Source organism: Ceratotherium simum, chromosome 1 (genome assembly GCF_057802395.1).
Source record: "Ceratotherium simum simum isolate JZ-2026a chromosome 1, ASM5780239v1, whole genome shotgun sequence".
In the NCBI taxonomy this organism is placed as follows: Eukaryota; Metazoa; Chordata; class Mammalia; order Perissodactyla; family Rhinocerotidae; genus Ceratotherium; species Ceratotherium simum.
In genome coordinates this window covers 93,191,032-93,218,265 of record NC_141900.1, presented here as the reverse complement: position 1 = coordinate 93,218,265, position 27,234 = coordinate 93,191,032, and the positions used below count along the sequence as shown (strand labels likewise).

The 27,234-nt window shown below is 39.8% G+C and overlaps 1 protein-coding gene across 9 annotated transcripts in view; it reads left to right on the top strand.

Annotated features, from left to right (window-relative positions):
- The first annotated feature begins 453 nt into the window (after nucleotides 1-453).
- The window catches only part of DGKI (diacylglycerol kinase iota), a 311,737-nt gene continuing 284,956 nt past the window's right edge, over nucleotides 454-27,234 (top strand). For 8 of the 9 annotated variants that reach the window (XM_087431314.1, XM_087431324.1, XM_087431305.1 and 5 more), the window contains exon 1: nucleotides 455-598. In XM_087431314.1, coding sequence (XP_087287440.1) covers nucleotides 489-598 — 110 coding nt within the window. In that variant the 5' untranslated portion in view covers nucleotides 455-488. Of the gene's footprint in view, nucleotides 599-27,234 lie in introns of all 9 variants that reach the window. The other variant, XM_087431348.1, reaches the window with a different exon arrangement.

The following is a 27,234-nucleotide window of genomic DNA, read 5'->3' as shown; positions in this document are numbered from 1 at the left end:
TTGTCAGCTCTCTACGGATTGCAGCTGGGTGGGGCTGGCCTCAGGCAAGGGAGCACCCAATTGTTTCAGGCTTTGGAAGGTGGGGCAAACCCCCTACGTGGGTCTTTGAGAAGCACAAGTCTTCTGCAGCTGACAAGCCCTGCCACCCACAGGTCCACACACACAGTCAACACAGTCCTGCCCCGTGTGCACGCCCTGACCTCCTGAAGTGGACCCAGTCTCTCCACAGCGGGAGCCCCACACACTCCACCACCACCCCACACTCTCCACCCGCTCCTTGTGCACGCCCTGCCCCACTGAAGTCGGCTCAGTTGCCAGGCAGCAGAGAATCCAGTCACCAATCTATGCAGGCCCACAAGTTGCCTGAGGGCTTGTTGTTGGGTGGGGCCAGTCTCTAGGGTGGGCTGCCTGCCCTGGCTGAGCTGGATTAAATCGGTGCTCTAGCGGGTGGGGCAGATCTCAGCTAGGAGGCCCCAGGGAGAACTCCAATGGCATCTGTGTCAGCACGCCCACACCAGGCCACAACAATGGCCGCCGCCAATGTCCCAGTCCCTGGAGAGGTCTCACCTCTCAGCGAGATGCTCTCAGGGCCTATCAGGTGAGTCTCTTTTCACCAAAGCACTGTGCACCTTTCTTTCTGGTGATTTTAGGTTGCTTTCTGAAATGGCTGAGTTTGCACATGGGCCCTTTAAGAGCTGGTTTCAATTTCTTTGTGAACCAGCTTTTCTGGGGGTACTCCCCAATGTTTTAGTAGCAGGCACAGTCAGATATTATGCCACTCATCTCGATTGTGCTGGGTCCACAAAATGCCCACAGCGGGGGCGCTCCCAGCTCAGGGCCCGCACCTCCAGGGAGGGCTGCGTACCTGTGGGCTGTTCCGGAGCGGCCGTGAGGCACTGCGACTTGTGAAGGCGGCGTTTTTTCTCTCCAGAAGGGAGCTTCTACCTCTTCCACCCCAATTAGGATTGTCCTTTGTTGCAGGAGTTCCTCTTATCCAGTTTTCAATTCTGTCTCAGGGGTAATTTTGAGTAGTTGTAAATTGGCTGTGTCCGTGGGAGGAGGTGAGTTCAGAGTCTGCCTACGCCGCCATCTTGACTTCTCCCTATGCTGGGAGACTTTAGAATACAAGGCAGATGCCCTTATTTCTGAGCAACATCCTGCCCTAAGGTCTGGGAGGAGACTATCTGAGCATTAGAGCCACCTAGGATGGTTTCCCAAGAGCTAGTCCACCAGCCTACGCCCACCCTAGACCACACTGAAATAAAATGAGGTGCTCATGGTGCGAAGAGAAGTGGGAAAACTGAGGCTATCATTATAAGGGGCACTACTTTATCCTGAGATTGTCGTTTCTCCTATGTTTGGGTTAAAATATCTTTAGTATTAGTAGATGGTATCTTGTCTTTTAAATGCTCTTACTTAGCAAAAATAAGTTGGCAACTCTCAATCAGGCACCCCCTTTTTTCCTCAATAATTTTAATTACTTATAAATAGCCATCTTTTAAAAACTTTTTATCTTTTCTGGGCCAGAATTAATTTGGACAAAGTGAACTAACTAGGATTATGAGATTATTGTTAGTCCCTGGGAGCTACAGACCTGCTGCCTAGCCCCCCAGAACTTCAAAATAAAGGACACGAGGTTGTCCACTGAAATCAGACTTCAAAATCAGTTGTAATAGAGAGATGTACACACTCACCTTAAAGACATGGGATGGCTTCCCTGCCAGCCAGACTTGACTTTAATGCGATTAAAAGTGTTAATAAGTCTAAAGGAAGAATATGTTAATAAGCAGTGAGGTTGATTAACCGTGGGAACATGGAAAAGCCACTGGGGCAAAGCTGGTGGTGCCTATCTGAGCACTGATAAGATGGGAGGGAACCTTGGCAAATGAGTGCCTTTGGGTACTTGGGTTACGCTGACAGAGACCAGATGGGCGCGTTGGGTCAGAGAGGCAAGGCTATGGGAGCCTGATGCCAACCCTTGCAGTTGTTGCATCCAACTTGCCTTCATCTCTTCCCACCCTCACTCATCTGTTTCTGGCTTCCCAAATTGGAAGAGAATGCTATAGTGCTGGGGATAAAATGTTGCTTTTCATGCAGACTGAGAATTTGAGCCCCGTGTGGATCTTTTCTCGATAGAAATTAATCAACTAGCATTCTGGATTTATCCCTCAGTCTCAGCTGTGGGAGAAGGATTCTTTACTGGGCTGACAAAGTCTGGTTTCTGAGCCTGGGGGTGTTGAGGGCTGATTGAAACTCTTGTGACATTAGCCAGCAGGACTGGGATCTGTGACTTTCCCCAGGCGGGAATAAACTTTGATGTTGCCACTGTTTTCTTTGTTTTTTATTTTCCCAACTTTACTGAGGAAAAATGGACAAATATAATAGTTTATATTTAAAGTGTACAGTGTGATGATTTGATATACATATACATTGTGGAATGATTGCCAAGATCAAAATAATTAACACGTTCATCAGCTCACATAGTTAACTCTTTTTTTGTGTGTGTGTGAATGCTTAAGATATACTCTCAGAACTTTCAAGTACACAATACTGTACTATTAACTATAGTGACGATGCTGAACATTAGATCCTCAAAACTCACTCTTCTTATAAGTGAAAGTTTGTACCCTTTGACTTACGTCCCTCTATTTTTCCCTCCCCCTAGCTGCTGGCAACCTCCATTCTACTCTCTGTCTCTCTTTTTTTTTAGATTCCACCTATAAGTGATACCATGCAGTATTTGTCTTTCTCTGTCTGACTGATTTCACTAGCATAATGCCCTGCAGGTTCATCCATGTTGTTGCATATGGCAGATTTCCTTCATTTTATGGCTGAATAATATTCCATTGTGTGTATATATCACATTTTCTTTATCCATTCATCCTTCAAAGGACACTTATGTTGTTTCCATATCTTGGCTGTTGTGAATAATGCTGCAATGAACATGTGGGTGCAGATATTTCTTCAAGATACTGATTAAGGGAATCCTGGTGCACTGTTGGTGGGAATGTAAATTGGTACAGCCATTATGGAAAATAGTATGGAGGTTCCTCAAAAAATTAAAAATAGAACTACCATATGATCCAGCAATCCCACTCCTGGGTGTATATCTGAAAGAAATGTTGCCACTGTTTTGGACCACACTATGACATGCCATAATTTTCCTTTTACAGTTTCCCCCAAAATTACTATTTTGAAGAAAACCAAATTAATAGCATATTTATTGACCAGACATTCTGCAGAAAATCGTGTTAAAGAATAACATTTGCCATATTTCACCAGGCGATTTTCAGTTTGTTCAACATTTTTTTGTTTCTTACAGAGATTTTTGTAAATTTTTTGTTCACATAATTGTATTCATGTGATTTTGGATTGTCCTATGATGATGGACCCCAAGTTACTTCCCCCTTCTTTGTCCTTAATTCTGCTCTGACAGATTATTTGTCTTGCAGATCTTGAAACAGCAGGTGGGTAAAGAAAGGCTTAACCATAACATGATAGTTTCTTAGACTCCCAATTCTGACCACAAACAAAATGTTTTAAATGTTTTTCTCTGAAAAATTACGTGTAGTTTTCCTCATGGTTTGCAAATTATTTCACTCCTAAGGCTCAAGGCTGTTGATATGACAGTGAGCATCTGGGGTAAAAATTAAAAAAAAAATTTAGTCATTTGAATGTTTGATGTACAGTTTGAGAAGTTCACAAATTTGTAAACATTCTGATTTGAGTCATTTGAGTTCTTCTCCTACTTCTTTCATCTGCTTCTTTGACATTATGTAAATAGAGCCCTACAGAGGGGAGAGAGAGAAATACTACTTTGCCCAAATAGCCCTTGCTTCGGCATTTGATCAGAATGCCTTCTGTGCTTGACTCTGGGTGATACACGATGGGTATGGAGAGGCTTTGCAGAGGAGCAGTGGGATTAAGCTGGGGCTCTGTAGTTTTGCTTGAGTGGTTTTGCTCAAAATCTCTTTCTGATGACAATTTTTTTGTTGTCATCATATGATGTATTTAGAAATGAAAATTAGATGAGATAGTAACTTGTTGAATATCTGCTCTTCTCCTAGATGAGGGTCATGGTGCTTGTGTTCCCCATTGACATAGAAAAGATTGGCTGGTAATTTCTGTCCCCTTTTCTCCCTTTCGTATGACTTTAGACACCTGATTATTAATGTCTTCTCAGTTAAGGAAAAAAGTCCTGTTTCCATGGAAATGGCATTAGGAAGTAGCTTGGGAGCTAAACATCTCCTCTTCACCAGATAACATTTTGTTTTCTTTTGCATATCTTGAAAACAACAGCACCCTCAACTAACAACATGCATAAGTAGATGCTTTGATAAATAAAATAGATGCATATAAGAACTATTTCCTCAGAGTTTATATCAGACTTGTAATAACAAAGTAGCAAGGTCATTTGGGAATGAGGACTAGACTTCCGGGGAAGTCATAAAATCTTTACCAGTACGAATAATATAAGACTTTTTTGAAGAAATTAAAACAGAGGAGGTGCTACACCATCAACATCTTTCATAAATCTGTATGATCAATAGGAGAGGTCAATAGTAATATAGCAAGAATTCTTGAATCCTAAAAGATACTTTTTAAAAGGACAAAGTTTAGAAATTCTCCCCGTGTTCTTAGCTGACTTCTTCATGAAGTAAGTGTTGTTGATGATTTTGCCTCATATGCGAATCCTTGATCTCTCCATGAAAGAACTCATAGTAAGAAGAAGAAAGCTCACGATTAAATCATGTGTAAATTATTAAATTAGAATCTGCATTTTTCTCAGATTTTTGAAACTCTGAGATCCTTTTAGCAACTAACATCATAATTCAGTATCATTATGTTTTGATGAATTATTTTGGTCCGACAGGATTGTTTTTGGTAACCAGGGAAATATCTTACCTGATTTTATTTTCAGAAGGGTGTCTATGAGAAAAATATTTTGAGATTGGACTTGGATTGGAAGGGAAAAGAATAGAAGAGGAGAGACCAGTTAGGAGGCTTTGCAGGAATCTAGGTGAGCATAGCTTGGATTGGTGTGGGGGCAAAGGAGATGCAGTGAATGGAGAGCTTCAAGACGTACTGTAGAGGTAGAATTGACTGGATTTAGTGATAATAGATTGTGGAGGTTGAGGGTGTTGGAGTCCTCAGGGAGGACTCCCAGCAACTGAGGGGATGAAAGGGCCATTAATTGAGATGGAGGAAGGAGCAAAAGTTCAGTTTGGGGCGTGGTAGGTCTGAGGGATCTTCAAGGTAAGATATAGAGCAGACAGTGGGAAATATGAATTGGAGCTTAAAAGAGTCTTTTAGACCACAAGTATGGCATGTTACAAAGTTGACGTTTGATGAGGATTTGAATATTCTATTTAATAACTAATTTTAGGTACTATATGACAGCCATAAAAATAAAAGATGATATACTTGATAATACCCCCCCAAAAAAAGAAAGACAGTTTGGGTCCAGTAAAAATTCATCAGTAGACTTAAAGAGAATATTAGAGTTGGGCTCAATCAAAGAGAAATTTAAAACTTTCCATTTTGTTCTCTTTTAGTTTGATTTGCATGGAAATTTATGCTTGAAAGGGAAATAGAAGCTGTTATCAGAAGTGAAGAAACAAAAGTATAGGAAGAGAGAGTAAACAGATTAGTTTGTCACCACTTTTAGTTTGCTAAGGTTAATTAATTAAATATCACAAAAGTTGTTTTTTTTGTAAATTACACCACAATTTTTAAGTTATTTTAATTGGAAATACCTCTGCTAGATTTTTTTTCAAGCTGAGGGGAAGTTTTCCAGCAAGCTCCAAGGACTAATTGTCTTGTGACATCTCCCAGTCACCTCAGGGACATAATGACATAATAAGGAAAACCAAAGGGAGGATGTTATAGGCCTGAAAATTTAAATAATTGAGGGAAGATTGATTGGACTAGGGAAGATTTGGTTATTTTGACCTTTTGTCAAGATGGTCCCACTTGTATCCCTGCCCGGAAGAATATATTTCAAATATCTTGAGCTGTAGACTTCTTAAATAGCAAAAACAAGAAGACCAACAATTCCCCTGGTTTGTTATTTCTCCTCTAGGTTGAATATCTTTTGACCAGTTCTTTTCTTGGCTATTTACTGCAAGTGCACACATGTGTTCATACATACACACGTGCACACACATACACACATTTGGTGCAGCAAAAATGGAGAGAGGAAGGAAACCTAGGGGAGTAAGCATGGAAGAGAAACCACAGGCTCTGGAAGGGAGTGGTATTTAAGAATAAAAAGGGGAAGATACCAGCAGAAAATCTGTGATGAGTTCCTTCAGGAATCCTTTTCATACCTCTTCTCCTCGCATCCCCTTTTTACCTCTGTAAGTAGTTATTCCCTTTTCCACTCTGATTTTCCTCCTCCATCACTGGCTGCTCATTTTTAGCCTCTTTTGCTAGAACAATCTTGCCTTTGCAGCTCATAATTTTCGAGAGCCCCGGGGTGCAGTATTAGCACTTCTTTTCTTCTCTATTCCCAGCTGCTCCCCACTGGGACCTCATCTGGCCCAATGACTTTAAATACTATTTATATGCTGAGGACTCCCAAATGTTTATCTCCAGTCCTTACCTCTCTCCTGAACTCCAGACCACCTACAAGACTTCATTGTCTAGATGTCTTACAGGCATCTTAGCCTTAATTTGTACAAAACCAAATGCTTGATTTCCACATCACCAACACTTGGTCCTCCCTCAGTGTCCCCATCTCAGTAAATGTACTACCATTTGTCCTGAAACCTTGAGTCATCCTTGGCTTTTCTTTTTTACTCATAATCGACCTTTAGTCCATTAGCAAATGGCTCTGCTTTCAAAGTATAGCTTGAATCTTACCACTTCTTACCGCCAGCACTGCTATCGTTCTAATCCAAGCCACCATTTTCTGCACTATTTCAGTAGCATCCTAATGGTTTCCCTGATTATACCCATCCCCTTCCACACACACTCAGATCTGTTCTCCACACACCAGCTAATGTGATCCTTTAAAACAAATCTGTTCCTATCACTTCCTGTCTCAAATGCCTCTAATGGTGTGTTTTCATACTTAGAAAATGCAAAGTCCTCATCATGGCCTATGAAGCCCTGCATGTTCTGGCTCCAGTGCCACCCCAGTCTCATCTCCTGTCTCTGTCCCTCACTCACTGAGGTCCAGCCTCACCTACTTCCTTGCTCTCCCCTGAACAAGACAAAAATCTGAGGGACTTTGCGCTCAGTTACCTCTGTCTGGAACTCTCTTGGCTCTCTCTCTCACTTCACTTAAGGATCTGCTCAAATGTCATCTCCTCTGAGAGGACTTCGTTAACACCTTATCTAGAACAGCATCCCTTATTCTGCTCTCGTTCTTGTTCGCCACTGCTGCTACCGTGATTTACTCTATATTAGAAGTGTATTTTTGTTGTCAGACTCTTCGCCTGCCAGTAAGCTCTCTCAGCCAGGGACTTGGTTGGACTTTCCTGTTCTATGTCTCACATCCAGAAGACTGCCTGAGTATGAGGCATTAGTAGTAGCTCTATAAATGTTAGCTGACTGGATAGCAAAATCAATAACCAGGGAGCTGTTTCGATTTGTGTGACTTCTTATTTTGGCAGCCCTGGGAAAGGCAGTGAGTCTTCCCAGTGCTTGCAAGTGTCTAGCCTGGGTTGTGGAGCAGAGTTGGCACATCTAAATATGTGTTGAGTAAGTGAATGAATGATTAAATGAATGGATGCAGTCACATTAGTCAGTTAATCACCAGCACATCTTCATCTACTCTTTAGACCCATTCGTTATGCAGGGTTACTATGGCAAAGGGACCTAACCTTGTGTAAGGGGTCCATGAAGACCTCTCTAAAGAGGGTATATGATAGTACTCATACCTAACACGTACTGAGTACTCACTAAGAGCCATCTGCTGTGCTTAGTGCCTTATATGCACTAACTGATTTAATTCTCACAACAAATCTATGAGGTTGATACTATCATTTGTCCCATTTTACAGCTGGGGAAAATAAATCCAGAGAAGTAGATTAACTATCTCAGGATTTACAGCTAGTAAATGGTAGAGACAGACCCAGGCAGTCTAGATCTAGAGCCTGTGTTCTTAACCTCCATGCTCTATGTCTAAGCTGAGGACTGACAATGGAGGAGGAGCTGGCTAGAAGGAAGGTTGGAATTAGATAGGAGTTAGTGTTCTGGGCAGATGGAACCGTGTGTGCCAAGGGCCAGATCATGACCACTTCTCTGGAGGATATGACAGAGGTTCAGTATGGCCAGACTGTAGAGTGGGCATGCAAGAGGATAAGAGATGAGCCTGGTTATTAAGCAAGGCCGATTGTAGAGGCCTGGTGGGCTGTGCTAAGGAGTTTGGACTTACCTCAGGCAAAGGGAAATATTAAGTGGTTTTAAGCAGGAATGTTAGGTGCGCAGATTTACATTTTTAACAGTCACCCCGGTGGCCCTGTAGAAGATAGGCTGGAAGGCAGGCTGGTGGAATGCAGGGAGACCAGACAGGAAGGTCTTGCAATATTCCAAGAAAGGGCTCATTGTGACCTGGTCTAGGATGGTGGTGGAGGCAATGGAGAAGTAGTATAGATTAGAGGTAGAATCAACAGGACTGTGATGGGGGGTAAGAAAGAGGGAGGTGTAAATGGTGTCATTTATAGGGAATAATTAATTGATCAGTTCATTTCTAGAGTTTTGTTCTACAGATAGATTAGTTACTGGTACATGTACGTAGGCCTTATTGACAAGGGTATTCATTGCAGCACTGTTGTAGCAGGTTTAGAAACAATATAGTGAGAGTCTTGGACAACCCCAGGGGCTACTGTTCACATAGAAGACAATGTGGAGGGCTCCCTGAATTTGTGCAACTGGTAAATTAATTACTGAATTACAGTATGTCCAAACAATGAAATATGATGCAGCAGTTAAAAAGTATGATGCAAATCTTTGTGTTCTGATAAATAATGATTGCCAAGAACAGTGAATAGTATGCTATGATTTATGTTATAAAAATATGTTTGTACACACACATATGTATATACTTGTAAATGCATAACATAGTTCTGGAAAGATACATAAAATCTTATGTAAAGAGTTTACATGAAATTGTAAAAGGATTGGAAGACAATAATAAGGAAACTTACTTTTTTATACTGTGTTTTTTTTATCTGCATGTATTAACTATTAAAATAATTTAAAAAATAAATCATGGTTGAGTTGATAATGCAGCGACAGTTAAATGATTAAACGAAGGAGAATAAAGCAAACATGATACTAGTTTATAACCACTTTTCTATTTAAAAACCTCTGAAACAATAAAAATTTAATCCATGATTATAAATCCCAAGGCAAAATTAAATATGAATGTAATAAATGTGGGATTTGAAATAGTGTGTGGGGGAGGGACAGCATATGAGATTCTTATTAAGTATAGGATAAATTATAACAAAAATTTTAAATATAAAATGTTTTTAATAACTTGTGAATGTAATTAATTGACCTTAGAGATTAATGTACACGTATGGGATTAAGATTTGAAAGAATAGAAAAGAGCTGGATTTAGAAATACCATCACAGAAACTGTAAACATCTAATACTTTTACCAAAAATTCCACTTTGCAAATTACTCTAAGGACTTGAGGTTCTTTTAAGTGTGAAAAATCTTAAGATTGATAAAGTTTAGATTACACTGCCAGTTCTAAGATAATATTGTTCTTTAAGAAATGTGAGCAGTGCAGTGTCCTCCTGGAGGGCTTATAGCTCCTAGTGTAGCTTTGAGGATGTGCTCTGTCCACCAGGGCATGTGAGAATCTGCTACAAAATGAATGCACAGTGTAAGCAGGAAGAATAATGTGAGTCAGGACCAGAATAGTAGATTGAGTTTGCCATTCTGGACCTCTTTATACTCTTATTTTTTGAGAAGGGGCAGGCTTTACCCGCCCTCACTTATCTGTGCATTCACAAAAATGCTTCAGGACTATGTTGGTGACTTTTTCAGAACTTGCCTGGGGTCTAGGTGAGCTTGGAATTGGAAAATTTTGTGGTTGCAATAATAAAATTCACTATTAACATTATATGGATGTCAGAAAACTGTCTTGAGTAAAAGGAAGACAAATTAAAGGCAAATACCAGTTAAAGAGTACTTTTTCTCCTCATTCTTTTCCTATCTGTAGTAAACCAGTAGCTCAAACAATTGAAAGTATAAAATATAAAATTAAAATAAATATATTACACTGTCTGATTATTGGGGCCCTTGGTGCTGAGGGGTGAACCTTCCCAACCAGCCTCAGAGGAATCCTGTCGGGTGCCTCCTTTGCCCCTTCTTCCTACAGTGCTGTTCCGCCTGGGGGTCTGTGGAGGAGCATGGCTCCACTGGAAAACTCTGGTGAATTCAGCTTAGAAAATGGTCGATTTGTGTTCAAAGGGAAGACGGAGACATAGTACTCTTAAACCCTGTGATCTATTGATCAAGTGCAGCAGGCTCACCAGGAAAATTGTGTGGTTTTAAGAGATATTCCTGAAAAAGTTGAGGTAGTTGTAACTAATTCTTGGCCCAGGAGGCTGCTGTGAGACCCCTGCTGTGGAGAAGGTCCCTGCCGGGAGGAGCGGCAGTGTCCCCATGTCGCCCAGTGTACATTTTGACACAGACAGTGTTTAACTGCTGAACATCCTAGGTGGGCTGCAAGCAATAGTTAGGTGCTTTTTAGGACGTGTTTGGTGTGGATTCCGGTTTTATGCCCTGTTTAAATTTCAGCGACATCTATTAAAGGTGGGTATAGGATAGTAAATGGATACGGAAAACCTAGTTCTCCAAGACATTGAAATATTATCTGCCAAGACCAAGAATGTGCTGCCGACCAAAATACTGACAAAATGAAAGACCATGTCCCTTGTGTATTTTATACAGAAATCCATCCTGTTGAAAAATCTAGTCCGTTTTCACTGTGAGCACATTTGCCACAAGTCCCTCCAACAGGAAAGTTTTTATTAATGTCAAATGGCCTTTAATCTTATATAGCATAGTCCAAATCTGTGCTCTCTAGGAGTCACTTGTGCCTCTGGTAGAAGCTTCTCTGCTGCATTGCTCAGGGCTGGGAGAACAGCTAGTGGAGTCCTGAAGACCGTTGTTCTCTCTTGGAGGAATTACGGAACTGGGACTTTTCCCATGTTTTCTGCAGTCCTCCCTGGACATCTTGGGTTTTCAGAGGGCTTCCCTTCTATATCTGCCAGAGTGTTGCCACTTTCTGCAAGTTCTTTTGAGGCAGTGACACTATGACTGGAGCTGTGGTGGCTGGAACCTTGTATGTCCTAGAGAGAAAGCTCTTGAGTCCCACAGACCAGTCCTGAGTCAGGAAGAAGTCTTCATGTTGCTTCTCCCATTTTTAGGTATAATGCCTCTTCCTCACTGGCCTTGGTTCCTTTCTTAGCCTCCCCTGCCAACACTCACATCACACCTCATGGCAGGGTGGGCATCTCTTCTACAAGGGGTTACCCTTTGGGTTCAAATCCCAACTCCATCCTTTATTAACATGCAATTCTGGGCAAGTTACATAACCTCCCTGGGCCTCATCATACTTCTATGTGAAGCTGCTCTAATAATAATAATAATAATAATACTGCCTAGTGCTTGCTTTTTTAAGAACTCCTCATATATGTCTGATAGAAAGTAGATGCTCAATTGCTCATTGCTGTTATCCTTATAAGGCTAGGAGCTGTCTGGCCAGTCCAGTTGGTTCCTGTTTTAATTCACTTGGGTGCTGTGAGTGGGCAGACCACTTGGGTGAGCCATCACTCCTCATTCTAGATGCGACTGCATTCTGAGTGCATTCTGAGAAGGTGGTCTCCGAGGAGCACTCCTCTTCTGGTGGAAGAGAACAGGGCTCACGATTTCTCCTTCCACTGGTGGATTGAATAATTTGCAACAAGGATGTTAGGGGGAGTTTAAAGCAATCAGAGGTAGTGTATATGGAAACAGTTTGATAAGTACATACTGAGCTATTTTTCAGGCAGGAATGGCCATTGGGCAGTGGGCTTTGTGTGAGAAGGCTTCATGAAAAGGTGAAGTGTGAGCCCTTGTTCATCATATTCTCTTGTTAGAATTTCATCTTTTTCTTCGTTCCTCATGTCTACCCCACATAATATTCCTCTTCTCATTAGTTTTCTTGGACATTTAACTTGACTCTTCCAAATATCTATGTAAGATATTAAAATAAAAATAAAAATAAAAAATATTTCTGTATGAGTGTGTGTACACACACACACACATATACACACACAGTGTAGCTGTTACTGAGCAGTATCCGCATTCAATAGTCAATGAGCAAAGAGAGCCTTGCAGAGGCTCCGTAGCATCTTACAAAATGCTGATGTCACTTAAAATGTGCTTGTCTAAAATCGTCCCATTTGCAACAACATGGATGGACCTGGAGGGTATTAGGTTAAGTGAAATAAGCCAGAAAGAGAAAGACAAACACTGTATGATCTCACTCATATGTGGAATATAAACCAACACATGTACAAAGAAAACTGTAGTGTGGTTACCAGGGGCAATGGGGGTGGGGGGTGGGCACAAGGGGTGGAGGGAGACCTATATATGGTGATGGACAAACAAAAAAGTACAACCAAAAATTTCACAATGTTATAAACTATTAAAACATCAATAAAAAAAATGTGCTTGTCTACTCTTTGATTTTATTTCATTTTTCATTTTCCTGAGAACTGTTCCCTGCAGCCAAAATGTCAACTACTCATTTTAAATAGAGTTCTGGTTTCTTCTAAGTTACAGAAACAAACAAACAAAAAATACAGTTTTTCTTTTCCTTTTCCTTCTTGAGAGCCAAAAAGACATGTCTGAGCCATTTCTGCCCATGATTAAATAATCGGGCCTCCCGCATCCCACAGGCTCTAAACCACCAAATTGAAGAAACCACCCTTTTGGAGTTTTTCTGTGTACTGGGCAAAATTTCTTCATGCAGTTCCAATCACATTAACACATATTGGCCACCTACCATTTGCTGGTCACTTTGTGGCTCAAAATAAGACAGTCCCTGTCCCCAAGTATTCTATAATCTAATAAGAAAGATCAGAAATGGGAGCTGACCTTATCGCATAGTGGAATAGGACAAGTGCCATAGAAAAGATAAGAGCCAGTCGGGAAGGAGGGAGTAAAATTAGCAGTGAGCAAAAGGCTGTTGATATAACATTCTGCAAGTGGAAAGCAGAAATGGAGAAAAAACAACATTGGTGGAAAAATTTGCTTAGGCCGGGAGATAGAGCTGGTTGTTTTTTTTCAGAGGGAGAGGCAAAGGAATAGGTCAGTAATGAGGCTGAGAAATGTTTAAATTTGGAGAGAGAAAGATTAAGGAGGCACCCGCCTTGACCTTCGGGAATTTGCACAGAGAGTCTGCTGCAGAGAGGGAGTGGGTGGAGATGACGTTTGGGACTTGAGGAGAGAACCTTTCTTGGTCGGTGATAAAGTGTTCCCTCTTGGTGTACCTTTCAGTCTTTCAACACATGCCGCATGTGTTCAAGGGTGTACATTATCATTTGCTTTTAGAGATCATTAAGAGAATAGTGATTTCATTTTTAATTACCTCCCTGCTGAGTTTTCCTCCACTGGCGTCCTCTGCTTTGTGTTGAGTTAACCTATTCTGGATCCAGCTGTCTTCAGGTTACTGGTGTAAAGTGGCAGTGAGTGGCAGGTTGTTATAGCAACTGAATGTGATAGCAGTTGGGGATACCTGGGGGGATTGATCATGAGCTTGAATAGTCTGTAAGCTTTTCTTAGGAAATTTTACCATCATTTAAAGGCCTCTCTTGCAGTTTTTATTCTGATAGTGAATCTTTTCAGGAATGTTCAGATTGTCTAAAGATGTTGCAAAATTATAATAAGACAGTTGTAAGAACGTTTCATGATTCCCAGAGAACTATAGCATTGAATGAATGTTATATTGTACTTCTATTAAGTTGTGAATCAGAAAGATTTGGCAGAGATCAGAGTGGTAATGGGTTCTCTTAGTTTATTTTTTGGTGAGGAAAATTGGCACTGAGCTAACATCTGTGCCAATCTCCCTCTATTTTGTATGTGGGATGCTGCCACAGCATGGCTTGCTGAGTGGTGTGTGGATCCACACCTGGGATCCGAACCCACAAACCCCAGGCTGCTGAAGTGGAGCGTGCGAACTTAACCACTATACCGCCAAGCCAGCCCCTGTAATTGGTTCTCTTGTATATTACCTTTGGTGGTTCCTGTTGTCTACGACCTCCTTAGTAGGCCATTTGAGGCTTCATCCTCTTGCCCGCAGCCGTCCAGCTTCATGCTCTGTTTCTTTCTTTCGTGTTCCCTATATGTGAGCCCACTGGTGACTCTCTGTACCAGCTCAAGATGTTCTCATAGCTCTGAGGTTCTCAGACTGAGCTCAAATGCCACCTCCTTGGTGAAGCCTTCCCTACACCCCTCTTCTAGACAGAATTCACTCCCTTTTCTGTGCTCCCTAATGTAATAAGTTGAAGGTTGTTTCAGCATTATAGTGGTTAGTCCTGAGGGGGCACAGAGTATTTCTGAGTAACACATGTTTTTCCTTGTTGCTTTGCATGTTCTGTTCCTCTTTTGCACAAAACAGGACACTGTTGCATGTGCCCACACTTGCTTGTTCTGTTGGGCATATACTATGGAAAACAAATTTTATTGGTCTGAATGTAAAAAGTGATTCTAATGGTTGTCTTTTTTTTTTTTTTTTTAATTTTTTGTTTATTGCAGTAACATTGGTTTATAACATTGTATAAATTTCAGGTATACATCATTATACTTCTGTGTCTGCATGGATTACATCATGTTCTCATGTTCACCACTCAAATACTAATTACAATCCATCACCACGCACATGTGCCTAGTTATCCCTTTCTCCCTCCTCCCTCCCCCCTTCCCCTCTGGTAACCACCAATCCAATCTCTGTCTCTATGTGTTTGTTTGTTGTTGGTACCACCCTAAATGAAGCTGGGTCTTTAATAATGACCTTATGGGGCACCATATAATATCTAAATGATGTTTGTTTGTTTGTTTGTTTTTTGTAAGGAAGATCAGTCCTGAGCTAACATCCGTGCTAATCCTCCTCTTTTTGCTGAGGAAGACCAGCTCTGAGCTAACATCCATTGCCAATCCTCCTCCTTTTTTTCCCCAAAGCCCCAGTAGATAGTTGTATGTCATAGCTGCACATCCTTCTAGTTGCTGTATGTGGGATGCCGCCTCAGCATGGCCAGAGAAGTGGTGCGTCGGTGCGCGCACGGGATCCGAACCCAGACCACCAGTAGCGGAGCGCGCGCACTTAACTGCTAAGCCACGGCCCCTCTAAATGATGTTTTGATGATGTTAAAAGGGACAGTGTTCCTGGACTTTAAGGGACTTTCAAAATGGGAGGGGAAGAGGGCAGTAGGCCTCATAACCTTCCACCCTGCTCCACCATCAAACTGACAAACTGTTTTGGCCTGAGTTTCTCAATCTGGGTTTGGCAAGAACTATTTAATTATACAAATGCCTAGGCCTCAGAGCTTCTAATTTGGTAGATCTGTGGATGACTCCTAATTAAGAGAATGTTTCCAGAGCTTGGCCGGTGACACTGCACAGCTGGACTGAGAAGCATTGATCCCCCAGTGGCTTTCATCCCTGGCTGCACTTTCGATTCCCTGGGGAGGTTTTCCAAATATCAAGGCCTGGATCCTACCCACACCATTTATATCAGAATCTTGATCACCAAACCACTAATGTCGGCTTTCCTGAAGGAAGCAAGATGTAGAAGGGAGCAGGGCAGTAAGCAGAGAAGGGCAATTCTGTTATGGGAAATCACCAAGAAGGCTCATGGTTCGCAGTTCTTATGGTGGTTATTTTTATTTTTGCTTTCTAATAAGAAAGGAGGAATGCAAGACAACAATATGAACAGCTGGAAAGGAAGAACAAGGCCATATCTGGTGGAAGAATTAGTATTTGTGAAGGTACGGGAATGAGCAATTTCCTTTAGCTGCTGGAAAGACCTCATATATGGATTAATGAGATGGACTCTTGCATGATGGATGCAGGGATGTGGTGGATGGGACAACTCAAAGTCTGGGTTGAAAATATGGATTTAATGTTGGAGAGAACAAGGAGTTACTTTGTTTCTAAGCAGGGGAGTCATTTTATAAATAATATTTAATTTAAGTAAGAGTCTTATTGCTATAGTTAGAGTGTGTCTTAGCTTGGGCTCCTGTAACAAAATACCATAGACTAGCTGGCTTAAGCAAGAGGAATTTGTTTCTCACATTTCTGGTTGCTGGAAGTTCAAGGTCAAGGTGCTCACTGATTGGGTTCCTGATAAGTGTTCTCTTCCTGGCCTGCAGACAACCTTCACACCATGTCACTGTGTCCTCACATGGGGGTAGGGGGAGAGAGAGAGACAGCTCTAGTCACTTCCTCTACTAATAAGGACACTAATCCCATTATGGGAGCCCCACCCTCATAACTTCATCTAAATCTAATTTCTTCCCAAAGGCCCCGCCTCCAAATACTGTCACATTGGGGGTTAGGGCTTCAACTTGTGCGTCTGGAGGGGACACAGACATTCAGCCCATAACAAGGTGGATTGAAGTAAATGGTAATACAGAAGGGTTTTGTCTAGGACCAGCTTGTGTAGTAGTTGTGGGATGCTGGCTGCCTCCTGTCTTGCATGTCCAGTTTGATGAACCAAGATCAAATGTGGAATTTGGGCAACCCATGCTGTCTTCCCCTCTCCCTATCCCTGCTTCTCTTGCCCTTTCCCGTTCTCTGCCTCCATTTATATGCTTAATATGGCATTGTCCTCTATCTAGGGTAAATGTCTAAAAGTTGGTGCAAAGAAATAGAAGAAAAATTAAAAAGCAACAATTACGGCCACTCACATTTTTTGAGATGAGAATTGCCTTAGGACAGTCTGCATTGTTTAAAATATGTATTTGAAAGCAAGTATGTGTTGGATGTTTCTAATACTTTTGTACCTTTGAAAGATTCCTAAAAGAAAATAATGTTAGAATTTTAGATCTTTAAAGGACATGGGTTTTTGCCGAATATTGCTTCAGGTAATTCCATGAAGGAGAATTATCTTAAAACTGGAGGAGAGGAATAAATATTGATAATGGGAAAGAATTCAAGATCAAAAAGAACATATTTTAAAACAACCTACTCTCTTTGAAGGGGAAAGGTTTCCTTTGATCATAGAACCATGGACCAATAATGTCTGAGAAATATTGAAAATGGTAGAGTTTCTGGAAGAATGGTGATAGGAAAATATTCCATTGTGAGAATTATGAAGGTGAAATTATAGCTTAATAAGTTCAACAGCAATGTTTACAAAATTCCCCAAAGAGTCCTTAAACAGATATCTTATGTAGACTTAGAAAGGAAAATCACAATCAGCTAGTATGTAATAAATAAATAAAATAAAATATATGTAAATAAAATATATATATTACATAAAAAATAAATTTTACACATATATATGTAAATAAAATATATGTAATTAGCCCAATTTCATTTATTAGATAGGGTTATTATAGTAATAGATTTGGTAAATTCCATAGACAGTTTATGTTTAGATTTCAGCAATGCATCTGATAGCTTTTCATGATTTCCCTATGGTCAAGATGGAAACCACTCCCATGAATATTATTAATTCCAAACTGGAGGCAGGTTTCTGTTTGAGCAGGAAGTCTGTACTTGGTCATATCCTGGTTGCTCCTTTCATCAATTACTTAGGTGAATTATGCATGAATGCTTATCAACTTATCAACTTGTATTGATTCTCCTCTGGGAAAGAGAGCTACTGCACGTGATGGTAGAAATAGGATTTTGATATCTATAAACTGAAACAGTCGTCCAATATTAACCAATTAAATATAACAAAAGATTATAAATTTGAAAGTGTGGCAATTAGATGAATGAGTAATCAGTGCTCATCCCCACTCATGCTCTAGGGTGTTTTGTCTAGTTTTGTGTTACTTGGAAATTCTGAGCTGAGCTGACTGGCCATTTGTCTGGGTTCTTGGCAGAACTAGTTCCTGAGTTGTGAGGAAGATTGGATTTGATTACTTTGCTAACCCTGGAAGTCCATTATTCTTTGGAATTACTTTGAGAAACGGTTTTATGAAACACACTATTATCTCGCTTTTCTTTCATAGAGCTAAGTCACCCATCCCATCTATCAAACTTGGTTTTAAATAGCTGGTTGCTGTTTGGATAAAATAAAATCTATCCTCAAAGGATGAGGACTGTCAACACTTGGAATGTTCAAAAGAGTGGTGGCAGGTTCAGAAGGCATTTCCAGAAAAGAATCTCTAATGTTTTCAACAAGATACGGAATCTCAGTAAAATATTCTCTGTTATTGAGAGATTTTTTTTGTGGATTTTCTAGGGTGGCAACTTTGAGTGGACAGTAGTAACTTGATTGTGTAAACTCACATATCCCTAGTTTTATAAAGTTTAAAATTATTTTTTATTGAAGAGAGAGAACAGAGAATACAACAAAATATTTATAAAATGTTTGTAAATTATAAAGAATAGTAACACAATAAATACCTGAGTATTTCTACCCATTTTAATAACAAAGGGACTACCATAACCTCTGAAGTCCACCTAGATATCTTCCTTAATCCATCCCTTAGCCTCCTCTAATTGTCCTGAATATTTTATCATTCCCTTGCTTTTCATTATTTTTTTCACCAAATATTTATATCTTTAATGATGATGGCAGCATAAAACTTTTATATAGTGGTTTCTTTGTGACAGACACTTATAAGTGCCATGTAGTCATTTAACCCTAAAACAGTCCTTAGAGGTAGGTAGATTAGTATCCCCATTTTACAGATGAGGAAATTGAGGTATATAGAGGTTAAATAACTGTCTAATCATATAGTTAGTAAGTGTAGTAGCCAGAATTCCAACCCAGGCAGTCTGGCTGTGGCTTGTGTGCTCTTGACCTCTATGCCATGCTACCTCGAAAGAATACATAGTATGGTTCTATTAGATTTTTTTTAGTGTTATATAAGTGAACTACAAATGTATGTCTTCTGTAATTGGCATTTTTCAATCACCACTGTGTTGCTGAGTTTTATCTATTTCTTTCTGTGGAGCTGTAACTCATTCATTTTCATTGCTATAGAGTATTATTTCACATTGTGAATATATTGCAATGTATCTGTCCAGTCTGCTTTCATTGGGCGTTTGGGCTGTTTCCACGTTTTTCTATACTCAGCAGTGCTGATATGATGTTTTTGATATCATCTTGTGCATATGTGCCAGAGATATCTAGGGTCTATCACTTGGTGTGTACTTGGTAATTCTTGTGCTATGTGCACCTTCAATGTTCCTATATAACACCAGTTGTTTTCCAAAGTGATTGTGCCGTATTGTACAGTATATAAGTTCTGTATCTTTCCAAGAGTTAATATTAAAAATTAAACTTCAAAATTTTTGCCAGTCTGTTGGGTTTGAAGTGGTAGACAGAGAAATGAAGAGGAGGGTGGGTTGGGGGAAGGGAGTGAATTTCTGTTTCTCTGATTACTAATGAATTTGAGTGTTTCCTCCCTCCCTCCCTCCCTTTTCTTCTCTCTCTCTGTTTTTCTTTCTTATGTTTGAGTTTCCTCTTCTGTAAAGTACCTGTTCAAATCTTTGTCCACTTTTTTGGGGGACGGGATTCTTTTTCTTATTGCTTTCCACTAATTCTTTGTCAATTTGTGGAAAATATCTTCTTAATTTTACGGCTTGTCTTTTCGCTGTCTTCATAGTGTTTTTGATAAACACAATTACTTAATTTGAGTTTATAACTTCTTTTCTTTTAGGATATCTGGATTTTTTTTGTGTGTGTTTATTTATTAAGCGTTTCTCTCCACTTTGATAAAAAAATTACTTTCCTATATTATCTTCTAAAAGTTACATAGTTTTTGTATTTCACATTTTCATCTTTAATCTACCTGGTATCAATTTTTATGCATTCTTTGAGGTAGGATCCGATTTCATTTTTTTCTGTAAGCATAAGAAATTTTTCTGGAACCATTTATTGAAAAATGTATCTTTCCTCACTATTCTACAATGCCAGTACTGTCGTAAATCAAGTTTTCATATATTTTTTGGTCTGTTATTGAGTCTTTTTTTTTTTGGTTTCATTGGTCAATTTGTCTATTCCTATCTCAATACCACGCTGTGTTAATTGTTGATGCTTTTTTTTTTTTTTTTAATTTTTATTTATTTATTTTTTCCCCCCAAAGCCCCAGTATATAGTTGTATGTCATAGCTGCACATCCTTCTAGTTGCTGTATGTGGGACGTGGCCTCAGCATGGCCGGAGAAGCAGTGCGTCGGTGCGCACCCGGGATCCGAACCCAGGCCGCCAGCAGCGGAGCGCGCGCACTCAACCGCTAAGCCACGGGGCCGGCCCATGTTGATGCTTTATAACAAGTCTCAGTATCTGTTAATGCTACCCCTACTTCCAACTTGTTTTTCTTCAGGAGTCTTGGCTACTCTTGTTCTTTGCTCTTTTATATAAATTTTAGAATTAGCCTGTCAAGTTCATCCAGAAGCCTATCGGAATTTTGATTGGAATTTTATGAGCCCATAGATCACTGAGGGAGAACTGACATCTTTAAAATATTGAGTCTTCCACCATGAACACAGCTCTCCTTTTATTTGGGTGCTTTTAATGGCTTTCTAATATGTGTTTAAATTTTGCCTCTCCCCACTTCTCTCTCTTCTCGTTCTGAAACTCTGATAGACATATATTGGATTTACTTTCTCACTGTTTTCTGTGTCTCTCAACTTTCCTTTCCTTTCATGTTTTCTATCTCTATTATACATTCTGGATAATTTCTTTAGATATGCCTGTTGTTTACTGATTTTTCTTTTCTTTTGCTTTTGTATGCTATTATACTCATTTGTTATTTCTTTTAATTATAGTTTTCCTTATTAAAAGTTATTTTTATTCTTTTAAAATATTTATTTATGATCTCTTGCTTTTTAATCTTGATTTAAACCTCATCTTTTATTTCTTTTTTGTTTTTTTTTTGTGAGGACGATCATCCCTGAGCTAAGATCCATGCCAATCCTCCTCTTTTTGCTGAGGAAGACTGGCCCTGAGCTAACACCATGCCCATCTTCCTCCACTTTATTTGGGACACCACCACAGCATGGCCTGACAAGTGGTGCCTTGGTGCACGCCCGGGATTCAAACCCCGGCCACCAGCAGTGGATCGCGCACACTTAACCGCTACGCCACGGGGCCGGACCCCTGTCTTTTATTTCTTTGAAGACATGACACATAATTATTTTATATTCTATTTATGACAATTTTAGTATTCTAGAGTCTGTTGTTTTTGCTGGCTTGTAATCCTTGAGTAATTTTTATTCTCCTGTGTTTGTGATTTTTGATGGAGAGTTCATGTGTCATGGTAGTTTTTTGGAATTCTTTGAGACTGGGGTTTAAAAATGGTTTCTCCAGGGAGGACTTGTGTATTTGCTTCTTAGATACTCAGGGAAATTCATTAACCCATAGCTACTTTATACTAAGTATTTGTATTGAAGTCTTTTGGACAACCCAGGGAACAAACCCATGTGAAGTCTAGCTTGTAGTTAAATATACAGGGAAGATTGTTTTTTTCTTCCATTACTTAGGGCCAATATTCAAGAGAGACATTTTTCTTGTAGACCCATGAATGGAGTCTTTGAGGTTTAGCCTCCCTTTTTCCTGAGATCTCTTGAGACAGCACACCAGAAATGTTTACATATAAATACTTCCTGATTGCATGCTGTCTGCCCCTCCCACAGCAAAATTCTGTGACTCCTAGTACTCACAGTGGCCTATAGAAGTGAGAGACCCTAAGGTTTAAGCGTCATTAGTTTCATGAGAAATCCACCTCTGCTTAAGAGTGTTATGTTCTTTATTTAATCATATCAGGTACTCTGAGGCTTTACAAATGATTATTTTTGTCTTATAATATAGTTTATAGTCTCTTTTTCTGCCAGATATTGTTTTCTCTTTTTTTACAGTTGAGAAAACAAAAGTTCAGAGCAGTTATGTGGCTTGCCCAGAGTTATAAAATTAATAAGTATTGAATCTTGTTTTTTTTTGGTCCAGTTCACTCTCCACTTTACAGTGCTAATCCTCTATATAATGATAATAAATGCCTTTTAAAAACCTTTACTATGTTCGAGGAAAGTAATAGGAAAAAAATGCCTTTAATATTCTTATTTAATTGAATCTTCACAACAACCCCATATGGAGTAAATTGTTCTTTCTATTTTACAGATGAAGAAAGTAAGTCTAGGAGACATTAAGTAATAGATAGATCATGTATTTATTAAGTGAGAGAGTTGGGCTACTTTAAATCCTGTTTCTGTCACCTCCTCATAGTAACTTTCCCGATCAATGTAATTCCCATTCTCTGCCACTTATTCTTATTGTTTCTTTCATAGCAGTTATGTCTATTAGCAATAATTCTTGTGTTTATTTACTTAGTTATTGTCTATTGTTTCTTTTTCTTTTTTTTACCAAGCTCATAAGCTCAATGAGAAGAGGGGCTATCTGTGTTTTATTTACTTCTGTACAATCAGCAATTAGTTTAGAGCCTGAAACATAGTAGGCGCTGAATAAAAATATTGACTGTCTAAAAGTCTGATTCGGTAACTCATTTTAGTTTTGCTAAACATATTGTCTACTCCTTTCTTAAAAACTCTTATTAATAGAGTTTTTCCTGTTATCTTGGAAATTCAGTCAAATCCCAAAGCTGAGACCATGAACACACTAAGTACTCACATTCTAAGTTTAGAGAACTGCCAGTGGTTAAGGCCAGATACCTACTGGAAGGGCTGAGGCCAGAAAATCATTCCTCCAAAGCCTTCACCTCCCCTCCTGTAAATTGATATAAAGGGAGGATAGAAGAGAAGATGTTGCTCTAGTTGGAGAACAATGCTAGTAAAGAAAGTTTATTTGCTTCCCTCACTCTGTTGTTGCCACTAGGGGTAAAGGGAGAGGGCTTGAAGAGAGTAATCATGCAAGTTCAGGGCATGTGCAAGAAGATTCTATAGGCATTTCAAGCCCCATTAGGGTGTATGCTTAGCTAGTGGATTTGGCCACCTGGCTCTCCAGTAGAAGAAACACCACTGAGAAGAGACCACGTGGTGGGGGACTGCTAAGCAGAAATGGGGCATGAATTGGGGTTGCCTCAAGTTCTTGGTTCCCACAAATTTTGGAAGATTAATTCCACCCATGCTTTCAGGTCCAGGTAGTTGAATTTCTTTTTTTTTTGGCAGGGAAAGTCCAGTCTTATTAGTATGATCATAATTTTGGGTGAATTGGAGGCAAACAAACAAACAGGCCCTATGCATTAGAAGAATGCAGCATGATGCTGCTAGCATCCAGGGATCAGCTGGAAGGTATGACAAAATCTTGGTCGGGATGGTGAGTGCTGAGGGAGCTGTGTGGACAAGCCCCTGGTGAGTGGAGCCCACTGAAGCCACCAGCAGTCCAAGATGGTGAGCTCAGCCTGCCCTTGCGGTTAGCCAAGGCCAGTGCTGCTGCCAACCTCATCCAATCAATTGGTAATTTCCAGAGTTCTGAAAAATATGATTTTGACAATTTTTTGCCAGTGTTCTCATTGCTTTTATGAAGGAGCAGCTTTTCAGAGGCCCTGTTTCTACCATTTCCACTGCTGGCACAGGAATGGAATGGCAGAGTGAGTAGAAGTATCTTTTGATCCTTCTTTTGATAAGTGTTTTAAATTTTGATGAAGTCCAGTTTATCAATTTCTTCTTTTATGGTTAGAACTTTCTACATCCTATCTAAAAAGATCATTGCCTACTCCAAGGTCATGAAGGTATTTTTATGTTTTCTTCTAGAAGCTTTAGCTTTAGCTTTTAGGTTTATATCTATGATCCCTCTTGAAGCATTATTTGTTTACAGTGTGCGGTAGGGGTCAAGATTAATTTTTTTTTCTAACCAGTTTTTGCAGCTTCATTTGTTAAAAGGATATCCTTTTCTCCAATGATTTATTTCAGTGACTCTTTGGAAGCTGTACATGGCTGGATCTATTTCTGGAATCTCTATTCTTTTCCATTGATCTAATTGTCAATTCTTTCTTCGATAGCACACGCTCTCAATTTTTTTTGTCTTTATCGTAAGACCTGAAATTGGGTAGTGAAAGTCCTCCAACTTTTTCAAGATTATTTTACTATTTTATGTCTTTTTTGTTTCTATGTAAATTTTAAAATCAGCTGGGTTTTGGTAGGGATTGTGTTGAATCTATGTATCATTTTGGGAAGATTTAACATCTTAATAGTATTGAGTCTTTCAGTACACAGATATAATATCTTTATTTATTTACAACTTCTTTAATTTCTCTCAGTAATGTTTTGTAGTTTTCAGTATAAGTTCTTATACATATTTTATTAGATTTATCCCTTAATAGTTTATGTTTTTGAATGCCATTTTCATGGTATTTAAAAAATTTTATTTTTCAATTTGTAGTTGCTTGTATATAGAAATACAGTTGCTTTTTGTGTGTGGCTTCTTTCCACTATGACTACAAACTCAAATATTATTTCTGGTAGATTTTGGTAGATTACTTGGGATTTTACACAATTATGCCATCTGGAAATAAAAACAGTTTTACTTTTTCCTTCCTCAACTGTACGCCTTTTTCTTTTCTTTACTTTTTTATTCTCTCTTACTACACTGGCTAGGACTTCTAATACAATGTTGAATAGAAGAGATGAGATCAGACATCCTTACTTTGTTTTAGTCTTAGGGGGAAAGTGTTCAGTCTTTAACCATCATGTATGATGTTACTTGTAGATTTTTCCTACATGCTCTTTATCAGATTGAGGACACTTTTTTCTCTTTCTGGCTTGTTGAAAGTTTTTATCATTATTTCTTTTTTTCCAAGTAGGCATGCAGGACACATGAAACAAGATCTGGGAGGTGAGGAGTTAATTGCTAGGGAGGCAGGGAAAATGAAAAGAACATGTACACCTACAGGCCAAACTGGGTGGGATGGACAAAGGCCATACAGTGATAATGCAGACAAACTGGGCTGGAATGAAGAGACTTTATTTCTGTTCCTGGCTCTGCCACCAACTAGCTATTTGACCTTAAATAAGGCACTTTGCTCTCTACTTAGCCCTCAGAGATACAGCTGAAAGCCAAGCTGATCTCACAGAGACTTTAGTAGCGTTGCAAATGTGACTAAAAGATTTGAAAAATAAGAAATGTGAGAAGAGGTTGATGTGCCTGGATTTCCTTTGTCTGCTAAAGATAAAGCTGAGGCTTAGATTGGTTTTACATTAATTCTGGTTTACCGCACCAAGACAACCATTCGCCTGCTCTCTAGTCTCTGGATGCCCTGACATTCCTTTCCCTTTTATTCAGTACCACCTGCTCTTGGTTTCTTGAGGTTTATTGTGAGTCTTGAGATCAGGTAGTGGCTTGTTCCCCAACCCTACTTTTAAGTAATTCCTTTACTAAAGTCTCTTCATCTGAACCATCTGAGGTGAGTTCTCTTTTTTGCCAGGACCCTCGCCTCACTGATACAAGTTGGCAGTGTGTTCTCAACGTATAGATATGTTCTTGGGCCTCTCTGTAAACTTAGCCGTTATACCTAGGGCTGACCTTAAAGTAGGTAGGTAGGTTCTCTCCCTCTAAGTCCAATGCCCTCCCCCATCTATATTTACAATATTCTGGATTGTGGCTTAGGAAAATTATTTTAGCTACTTTGAATGTCATTTGACTCCATTCTTTCCGGTCATGCAGATTTTTGCATTTTTATGAGTCCCTTTTGAGGATGCAGATACCCTTATGAGGGACATATCCTAAACTGTTTTCAGTTTACAAAATTGTGTTGGGTTATCTATTCAGTGATACCATCAGGTGAGCAAGATTGTGGTTGAGGCAGCATAGCTGCCAGGATGATGGGAAATTGAAGGGGCGAGGGAACAGTGTCTAGCGTGGAAATGGGGACGGGGGCTCTAAAGATAAACTTTTCCTGTTGATAGTTTTACTGGGAACAATGCTATGGAAATGTAAGTCCTTTCCCCTAAAATTTCTGTGGATTCCCAGAGGGCTTATGTTCTTAAGGTTATTTCTGTTCCCAGGCTCATGCTTTTTCTAAATGTGTTCGAGTTGGGGTTATCTTTCTATCCTAGCAGGTAAAATCTATTCTGTATTCATTGACCTACATGTGAAATTCAGCCCCTTCTTTAATTTCCACATTCATAAAACCCCACTGCCTTTAGGGCAAGGAGTAGACTTCCCTGAAGATTTAAGTGCAGGTGGGAAATATGGAGGAGGAGACAAAGGAGGCGTTTTCATCACAGCAATACAGCAACTTCCAATTGAATATTAGACTGTGTCCTTAAATGTCCTTCAGTGACCTATACCCTAGGGCATGTCACTGGTCACTTCAATCCATTGCATGCCCAGGCCTATACCATCTTTACATCCTTCCCTTCTTCTCCCTCTATGACTTTCCTTCTCTTCTCTCCCTCTCCCTTTCAGAGGGAATGCAGAGTGATGGAGCCATTGGAACCAGACCTCTGGGCTCCAATCTTGGCCTTATTACTATTAGCTTATGGCTTATATAGGTTACTTAAACTTTCTAATGTCAGTTGTTCCATCAGTAAAATGGGCATAATAAAATTATCTATTTCATAAGTTTGTCATAAGTATTAGAGGTGTGTAGTGTGTGGTTTGCTGCCCACATGCCTTCTCAGGACCAAGGTGTTCATTTTTCCAGCTTCCAGAAGTGCTGGCTGTTGATGGTCTACAGCTGAGTCCCTTTCCCAGGCATTGCTCCTGGCATAAGAGAATCTCTTCCCAGATTATACTCTCCCAAGGGACTGCCCATATTCAAAGACTGGTTGATGTGGGCATTCAGTCTTGCCTCTGCCTGAAATTGGGGCAACTCTGAAGGGCCATTCCAGCTCTAGAACTTCATGTGAGGTCAACTGAGGCTTTGTTGCAATTACATTGCAGTTCAGCTTCTCATTTTGCCAATTCTCCTTTCCTCACTCTCCCACAAACTCTCCAGTAAACCTGAAAACTTCTGTCTCAGTCTGTTTCCAACCTAAGAAAGAATGGTTAAAAGAATGGCCAATGCATACTAGGTGCCCAATAAATTATTATTATTATTGTTTTGAGAGTAAGGTAATTTATTTTAAGAGATTTTCCAGAATATT